Here is a 9952-nt window from a genome sequence, read left to right on the forward strand (position 1 = left end):
TGGGCAGGGAAGGAGAAGGGATTAAAAACATACCTGATTTTTTTCTCTCAATGACAGAGTGGGCAGGGTGGGGGGTGGGAACAGAGAAAAATATTTTAGTGACAATAACCAGTTTCAGTTTAGGTTTGTCTTAGATTTGTAGAACCTAAAACAGTTAATTAAGATTAAATCAGCATGCACTTCTTACTCTGCCTTCATTTCCATGCTGGGGCAATTCTGCATACTGATAATGTTACAATTGACAGTATTTTATATATTTGTTTTGCAAATACATAGTCCAAACAGTGTATTTCTTTCTCAAGCTGTGTTGCTTCACTATTCCATTTGACTATTCCATATGTCCCACAGTAGAAGTTTTGCTAACAGCATTCATTTGGTTTATTCACATGCCCAAACTATTCCCATGGACAGATCAAAGAGAACCTTTGCACAAGACTGCAGGTGTCAGGTATGTTCTTTTTCTTGTTATGCTTGGAGTAAGATAAAATATGAGCAATCCAGACCTAGTGCTAGTTGTTATTTTCCTACTTTGCTACATAATCAGTATGTCTTACATGGTTAGTTTTATAGAGTTTGGGGTAAACTGGGGAAATTCCCCTTTATTTCTACCACTTTGCAGTTTCCCCCTTTCAAGCCAGAAGACTTAGTTGAAGCCACCAAGTTTTAAAAGTTGCTTACTCTGTTGAAACCATTCTTTAAACCTTGACCCTACCCTTAATTACAGGTGGATAGATCCCCACCAATTGTGCTCATCCTGCCTGCTGATGGTACCAGAAACTAGAGTCCTACATACCCTTTTTCTGCAGATTCTGTTTGGATTGTGGGTTACCTTCCTTATCCCCTACCTCCACTTCTAACCCAGCTCACAGTTTCAAAACTTAGGCCAGTCTGCATCTGTCACAAAGGTGGCTTCATCTCCCTTGTGCTCAAGCAGCCACACAGACTCAAAGTTACAGATGAAAACGAACCCAGAAAATAACTTATTTTTCAGAGAATAGATCCATTGACTGGAGGATTATGCCACATAATGGGTCATTACTAAACCACCTGCCATGGGTATGTCAAGATGATGAGAGCATAACAACTCAGAGATGAACAGAACATGTGCATTCACTGGCAGATCAGTAATCCACTTTCTGTTAGAGATGTTGTCTCGAACGTTTATTTACTATTTGAACAAATAGTATTAAGCCAGATATACAAATGTTCACATCCAGAAGTTCATTCTGCTTTTGTGCCTAATTTGTAGAAGAGGCTGCAACCACATGGATGTTCCATTGTTAGCACTACACTAACTTCACCACAGGGACAAATCTTTGCAAATCAAATTTTGGGAATAAGTATCTTCTAGCAGAATTCTGCATTTGGTAGAACTTGCAATGGACAAGACAATGGGCCAGTGTTCAATCTGCACAGCTGACAGTCTGCAATGTACTAATGCCAGAGCCATTCTGAAAATACTAGCTTACGATACAGCCCCCTTCTAACTGCATTTGTAGGGTATGGTGAAGTAATAACCTGCTAAAAGATGTTTCTGCAATTTAAATCAGGCAAAATACAAAAATCCTAACACACACACTGTTTTGAAGGTGCATAGCTAGTACAAAATATGTATCTCACAACAAAGACATAACAACATAGATATCATTTGTGTCAGTACAAATCAAGTAATCTGGAACATATTTCAGGGGTTCACCCTGTTAAAAGAAAAAAAAAAAATCTGCATTTCTATATTTATAGAACTCTAGAAAGCTTAGAAAGCTACCATGTGGCAAAACACACAGAAACTCACAGCAGCTAAAAAATGAAAATACCATACAGCCAAGATAAATGTGTAAGCAGGTCAAGGTTGGTAACTAAACATTATTAGAACAAGCGATACAGTTAGTGAACGTACCACCTTTTAGGCAAGGAAAGCCTTCTTCAGGTCCACAATACAACCAGCTGGCAAACTAAGACTTTGATTCCATCACAAAAGTCTAATTGCTGGCTGCACACCTCTGGTTTGTTATAAATACCTTATCAAAGGTAGTAGAAAAATGAGTATGAACTGTGTAGTGCGAGTGAGTCTGAATGTGTGACAGATTCCAAACAGCTTAAATGAGAAAGGGGTAAACTGGGCATGTAGTTAAGGGAAAAAATAAATGAAAGCTTGTAAGAAGGAAAGTAACACAGTAGGACAGGGTAAGGTTTTACTGTCACAATATTGCTCAGAACCGTGATAGCTGTGCACAGAACTTCATGGTTGCATGGACAGCCACTTGAGAAAAAGCTCTGAAGCTGACAAAGCACTCAGATTTTTGCCTTAACTTCAATGCCGAACCACCCAACTGTAGTTATCAGTTCCTCTTCTCATTTTAATACAACTCTATTTTCCAGACAGCCGGTCAGTAGCTGTCCGTGGTATCAGGCTACTCCCCTCCCTCCCCATCCCAAACTCAAGAAGGTCTAAACCTGTTTCATGTTTCTTGAAATATGCTTCTCCAGTTCATCAATACTCTAATTCTTGTGGTGGTGGATGGGAACACATGGATACTTTACTCCCGGATCTATACTAATTACACTGCAACAAAAGAGAAGGCCACCTAGTAAACCACAGTACCTGAAAGAGTCCAAATCGCACAGGCACTCAACCTGGGAGTAGTTTTGTTTCTGGGGTATGTGTACTACATAATACAGAATAAGAAAATCATTATAATCCTTTTCCTCTACTACCCTCCTCAACACACCAAGAAAGTCTTAAAGGAAAAGCAGAAGACAGTACAAGGGAGCTTTTGACAGTAATGTACAATATAGATAACTGATGTTCAGAGTAAGAATATATGTTTTATACCCAGTTTATTTTTATGTACTTAAGAGAATTAAGAATTCAAGATGAAGCAACATTTCATCTGAAAAACTGCCATTTTAGGAATTACATACTTGCTTCATACCATCATCTGGTGCTGCCGATATGAAGTCTAACTACTGATCATCCGCCTTTCCATCAAATTACAGAATTTCTGTAATGCATTTACCAATAGCTGTCATTTGAAGTTTCCCACATTTGTTGTTTTCTAGTAACAGTAGCTTTCAGTGTTGTTTTAGGGAAATTTAAAAGTATATCAAAAGTATTTACATATGATAGTTCTAACTTTTCCTCAGCTTTGGAGCACACCAAACCAGCAGAATAAATACAGGACCCCCATTTCAAGGGATTTACAAGCAAAAATGGGAATTCCTTTACGGAAATCAAGTTTCCAGTCATGCTTCTGTAGGTATTGATTAACTTTTTCAATTAATTTTGTGTGCCTTCTGAGTTTTACTCTGGCTATAACTAAAACTTATTATTAGAAAGAGTTTGTAAACTTCATATATTTTCTGCTACTAAGTTCCCTTTCATAAAGTCTATTTGATCCAGATGCAAGACTTCTGTAATTGTTTCCAGCCTTGTGACCAGCACCAGTAATTTGGTGACATGCAGAGCTGAGGAAATATTTATAGTTAAAAGTGGCAAAGAGTCTACAAGAACTAATATGAAGATATTCTTAGTTATAAAGCAGCAAAAGTAATTCAGTAATTTATGCAACATACTGCATGATAGGAGTTGTTAACAAATACATTCTGATTTCTTTACTTCCAAGCAGAAAGGAAGTCGCTCCCCTTTCTTCCCAGCACATCCACCGTTCTCCTTAGGCTTTTGAAATTGTGTAAGAGCAGCCACCCTGGTTACACCTAAGTCATCAGGTTCTCTTGCTCAGGGCTAAGTTGCCTTAACCAGCATTTCATTTTACTTGAAAAAATCTTTTAAGTTGCTTGGCATCTTAACACACTACCCAGAAATTATTCTTTAAACAGTCAGACTAGCCTGTTCTACTACAAAAACAGCAGAAATAGACAACTTACTGGGAATGCTTGTGATCCAGCAGAAGATACCATCCTGTGAAGAAACATGAAAGGTAGTCTCCATTCAAGGCTCCATGCAACCTGCAAATGGCTCTTCTGTGCTGAAAGGCCTCACACAATCAGGGGCTATTCCATTTCCAGCAGTGGGAAAGAAAGAAACAGGGTCAACTTTTCTCAAGCTATCCCTTCTGATTCAGCATACTATTCTTCCCTCCATAGAACTATTCCTCCTAGCTAAATCCAGCTAGTCCAACCCTAAGATCCTAAAATTCCAGTTGGGTCTAACAATGCTGCTCCTTGTAATAAAAATCCTACTTAGAATATCTTATATTATGGATTAACTTTTGTCCTCTCAATATTTTAAAGGTCTTTTTCTAGATATCTGCTACCCTAGGTTCAGCTGAAAATTGGATTTTCTACTTCAAAATACTGAAAGAGTAGATTAATATACAACCTCACCTCCACTTCTTTGGTTATTTTTATTAGAATTGAAGAACAGTGACCAAAGAGTTACCATCTGCATGGTTACATGCTAAATATCAAAAAGCAGTGTACTGCTACCAAACAGCTTGATGAGTACACTCAATGTCAGAGCTTTAATGTTAAAAGGGAAACATCTGAGTTGCTTCTGTTGACGACCTGATTTCACTGCTCAATAAAGTCAGAGGCTAAAATGTATTCATCTTCACATGTAGGCATAAAGTTGGGTTTATGACTTCCATTGCAGGTTGTACCTGTAAGTAACCGTACCTTCTTACTTTCTCAAGTCTTAGTAATCTGATCAGTATTCCTAAAGTAAATCAGTCTTTAAATTATTCCTTGTTTGGGAGGATTCCCTTTCCCCAACTGTGTCATTAATTACACTACCTCAAACTACAACTTGTGTGAAAAAAAGGCGCTGGACAAGCTCAGTTAGGTTTGCTCCTGAAGAACTCTGAGCGCTGCCACCCAGTGGAGGCTGAAATGTTTAAGCTTTCAATATTTTGGTAAACTAACAGAAGACAGGATCTGCTTGTGAAGCTGGTGAAGAGAATTTTCCACTTCAAAAACCCAACAAACACCACCACAATGAGAGTGTTAGAAAGTAAAGGCTGCAGGTAACACAGCACCAGCTTAAGGTAAGTATACCTCTGCAAGTATCTCACATCAGGGGAAGTGCCAAAAAGAGGCATTTACTGACTGTAAATGCAGACCTTGCCACAAGGTGGGGGTTTTGTTGTTTTGGAAACATACCAGTTGCTACAAACATGTGTCCTCCTCATACCCCTAATAAGAAGGGATTCTAACAATACAGCAATTCTCTACAGTTTTCTATATCCTTCAAAAAGATATTTTAGTGTGAAGTTAGTAATAAGAGTAATTTAGCTTCCAGCATCTCAACTTCCTAAAAACACCAGTTTAAGCATTTTACCTCCTCTAAGCACTGCTTACATTTCACATGGAAACACCCCTAATTTTAGTGAACACATACTATGTAATATAGGTATTTTGGAATATTTATACATCAAGCATACTTAACATACCACACAATACACTGACATTAAAAGATTCAGAAATGTAACTTCCTTCAAATGATCTTCATCTTTTGAGGAAATCTGGAGTGCATATACAAAGACACACCAAATACAACACTGTTGCAAGTTTAATGTTTATTTCCCCAACACAGCCTAGCCTGCACTCTACTTGGATAAATTTCACAAGCTAGTTTCCGCTGCTTCTAGTTTTAAACTTTAACCATGTTTCTGATGACAAGGAATGCTGCAAAAATACTCTAGTCCAACAAAGAGTTATGATCACAAAATAATCTTTATCCATTCTACAGTGTTTCAGAATTACCAGTTGATTTTAAAACACAAGGTAGATATAGATGCTAATGGTGGCTAATCTGGTATGTTTTATTATAGCAAACTGTTGTTCATGCAACACTTGTGCTCAAAGGGGAAGGCACAGCATTTCCTACAATGAGCCACCTTATAAAGAGTTCATTTTGTACAAATTTGTAATGTCACCTTTAATTTAGTGTGCAGAACCTCAAAACTGAGGCAGTACTCCAATTATAAAAACACTTGCATCCTTTTTGTGCAAGTTTTAAAAATACAAAGTTTTCTCTCTAAAGTGGCTCAAAATAGATTGTTCATGGCTGCCTACATCTAAGATAAAAAGAGTCTAAAACAATTGGATTAGGCATATTAAAGGTGTTCAAACCATGACTTGATTTGTACATCTATTCACACCTCTTTTTCGGTCTTTATTCGGCAGTACATATGCACCAAATTTCATTTTTAGAAGTTTCCATATCATTTTCATAGAAAACAAAGTTTGAAAACAAGTAACATTGAAACACAGCACGGTATTCTACCACAACGGAAACATTTGGTTACAGGACTCAACAAAATCTAAAAATGAACTATGCTGTAGATTACCACATGCAAAGGTCTTCATGTTATCTTTGAAAATGAAAAGGATAAGATTTTATTACCACATTTTACTGCTTTCTACTATTATGGCAACTTGTGTACTGCAACACAGTCTATTTGAAGGGAAATGTATGGTATTTTCATGCAAAAATCTACAAATTAGTTTTGATGATATGGAAAGCTTTTCATAACATCGAACATTCATCTGGTGCAAATGCACAGGGAAGCCTTCCTGAAATTCTGACTTTACAAACAACTAATAAGCCATACAGGAAAGAAATTAAAAGTAACTAAAAGAAAAATAAGAGGGAAAAAAAACCAAAACAAAAACAAAAAAGAAACACAGGCTGTAGGAGTAAACCAGAGTCTGCTGCTAAACCGGCCTTGTTTTTGTGTCCAGTGTAAGTTAACACTTATGAACTCATTTTGATGATTTACTAGGTTTATTATCAGCCCCCTGAAGGCGAATCAAGCTTGCATGCGTTCACATACAGCATCACAACCATACTCTCGTACACACGCCACTCCAGGACTAGGAGCCTGCTTCAGGACTGAAGAGCCCCGTATTTGAAACACGAGCCTGGCTCCACAGCATTGAGTCCAGACATTCATTCAACGTTGTGCATTCACACGGTGCTTCATAGCAAGGCCTGGGCTCATTCTCCTTGGACTTATATGGGCATCCTATTCTCTTATGCTTACAAGGCTTGATGATGATAGTACTGCATTTCCCCCCAGTTGCTCTAGTAAGTCATTGTTCCTTCTCAGGCACTGAAGATCTTTGACCTGTAGCCCTTTTTCTTTGAACAATCTAAATAAGCATTCAGTGTGAAGTTTTTCATTACATTTTGCCACTCATTCTCACTCGCACCCACTCGCCATCTTGACTTCATTTGGGCTTTTCTGTGATTCCAAATGAAATCTTCACATTTTCTTTCCCGATTTAATGCAGCAGGCGGATCCCATGAGCCAAGATTGATGGATCAAACCTTTTTTTTTTTTATTCAGTGCTGCATTGTACCTAACTTTCAAAATACCACTCTAAAACTGGAACCCTTCTGCTGGTACATTGGCAGATGAATTGAAACCAAATGTTCCGCCTTGTATTGCTTCTGGAACAAGGCTAGGATCTTCATCAATCTGTAACAGAACGAGAACATGATGAGTAGGAATAGAAAGACAAAAGCCTCACTAAAAAGGAGCCAGACAATCCTAAAGAGCATCTATCTCTTCACCTAAACTACTTCCCTGCATCAAGTCTTGCCTTTCTTCTCCCTCAGTTTAGGAGGAGCACTATAAACACAAAGTAATTCAGGCCAAAATGTTTTAGCTTGCATTTAGTAGGTGGGCTACATGGTACCCAATAGTCTCTCTTGTTAATGCATTTTCCACTTCTGCAAAGTATTCTGTCAGTCATGCATTATCCTTATTGCAAGCTTATAAACCATCACAGTTCTTGAGAGAAGACCTATACCACTAAATCAAGCAATGATTAAGCCAAAACCAGTTTCAATTTAAATACAGTATACAGGTTACTAAATCAACACTAGATTCAATTCCAACTCCTGCTGTATATACAAAATTTGAGTTCCTAAACAAGACTTGCATCTTATTGTTCATATTAAAGTGAAACTCTAGCACAAAATAAATTTCAAAGCAGACAGTAGGGCATGAATGCAACTGAGCTCTACCATTTTTGCAGTAATCTGCTCTCGAAAATTCTTTAACCAAGTAGGAAACCCTCTTATTTCATGACCCAGACCGACACAATTGCATTTCCTTTATATGCCATTAACTTTTATGATTTAAAGTGCATGCAAATATAAAACCTTCCATTGATTTATGTTACATGTTTAAAATGAAAACAACATTCTTGATCAACACAACCTCCCCGTGAAATTACTAAAACATTCAAAATAGTTTGTTTCTTAAGAAACAGAATCTCAGATTCAATACCCAAGTCAACAGGGAGCTTATCAAATGTGAAATGTCAAGCTTAGTCAGAAGCTGACAGTTAAGAGAACTATTCAAAGGCTAGTAGTTTAATCCCTAGAGATGAGGCTTAAATTAAGCATCAGATCTTGAGATACTTCATCAGGAAGAATGGTAAAATATGCAATTAGTTCAAGAGGCTCATTCTTCACCAAAAAAATCAAAGAACTGTCACAGAGCAGGCTTTAGAGCTGTTGCCTTTATCTTGAACCATATTTGTAAACACAATTACAAAAGCAGATTGCAGAGCAATCACACACTTACATCATCTGAAGAGAAGAACTGATCAATGATCTCATAAGCCAGTTTGTAGATGTCTTCGTTTTCATGATTTTGTAGTTGTTCTATTTTCTCCAGGCCTACAATAAATACACAAGAAACGTAACAGAGGTAAAATACTAAGTTCAGGCAAAATAGAGCTTTAGGCATGAACACCTCTTTTCTCCCTCCCCCACTAACAGCAGTCAATAAATCTTTCCCCCCTCCTTCAAGAATTTGTATTTTAAACACTATTCAACTCCAGGTTGACAAAATCCCACATAGTTTTTTACCTGTGCACAAATTTAATATCACTGTTCTTTCAGCCTTGAAGAGTTTCAGTCAACTTAAATAGCAACCAAAATAGAGAAAATCTGAAAGTCATTAGGAAATTTAAGCTATCATATTTCTACAACTGTTGTATGAAGATTTATTTTTTCCAAATTCACCTGGACCTGACTTTTACATGGTAAGTATACCAACCCTCCATTAACAGGAGCTAATTTGTTAAGTATACCGGATTTACAAAATTGCTACCTAATAAGCTTTATTGCCACTATCCAGGCTCCTCTGCATTTTACTTGATCACGAACTTAATCAGTTAGGAAAAGCTAAGTATATTCATGTGATAGGCACAAAAAGGTCACTTTTAAAAAGGTTTGCTTAAAACATCTGTGCCAACACACAATAAAGCCAATAGCATGTACATGTGGTAGGAAGCCTAACCATCAATTTCTGAAAAACCGTTAAATAGTAAGCATCATACCTCCACACTCTTCTATAAGATTGGCTATAGTTTCTGCTTCATCTTCAGCCATTTTTAATATATTACTTAGTCCATCCAGAACCACTTGCACAACTTGTGCATCTTTTACTGTCAGCAAATTGCAAAAGGGATGAATTACATTTTGTTGAATTAAGTATGCCACCTAAGGGGAAAAAAGCAAATAGTTAAATCAGGAATGTGACAGAAACAAACAATGCAGCACAAGCATACATGCAGACAAGTTTAATGAAGTCAAAATACTCAAAGTTACCCAAAGTATTCAGTAGCAGTCACTTTCAGAAAGTCTTATTTTAGAGCATTAAAAGGTAACATTTATACATTACGCTACAAATATATTTCAAGTCTAGAATACATGTATTCTCTCAAATGCACCTGAGAAAGATAATGGAGCTTTTCTTAAGGTTTAACTCACTTGGTCTTTTCTTCCGCTGATTGTTAAGTTGCTTATTGCCCAAGCAGCTTCTTTCTGCGTACCAAAGTCACCCTAAAGATACAACCATAAATAGAAATAATCACTCCAGGTTTTATGTTATGTAGGTATTTCAGTAAAAGCTCGTATTTGTTACAGTCCATTCTACATGGTATCACCATTTCAGTTTTCAGTATGTAGGGA

The 9952-nt window shown here is 37.2% G+C and overlaps 1 protein-coding gene across 1 annotated transcript in view; it reads right to left on the reverse strand.

Annotated features, from left to right (window-relative positions):
• Nucleotides 1–5515: 5515 nt before the first annotated feature.
• Nucleotides 5516–9952, reverse strand: part of KPNA4 (karyopherin alpha 4 (importin alpha 3)) — an 18123-nt gene continuing 13686 nt past the window's right edge. The window contains exons 13-16 of the mRNA XM_010082310.1: nucleotides 9752–9823; nucleotides 9319–9481; nucleotides 8559–8653; nucleotides 5516–7442 (exon numbers count right to left, since the gene is read on the reverse strand). Of these exons, the coding sequence (XP_010080612.1) occupies nucleotides 7344–7442; nucleotides 8559–8653; nucleotides 9319–9481; nucleotides 9752–9823 (429 nt within the window). The 3' untranslated portion in view covers nucleotides 5516–7343. The remainder of the gene's footprint in view (nucleotides 7443–8558; nucleotides 8654–9318; nucleotides 9482–9751; nucleotides 9824–9952) is intronic.

The sequence above is a fragment of the Pterocles gutturalis genome, unplaced genomic scaffold (genome assembly GCF_000699245.1).
Source record: "Pterocles gutturalis isolate BGI_N339 unplaced genomic scaffold, ASM69924v1 scaffold24744, whole genome shotgun sequence".
NCBI lineage: Eukaryota > Metazoa > Chordata > Aves > Pterocliformes > Pteroclidae > Pterocles > Pterocles gutturalis.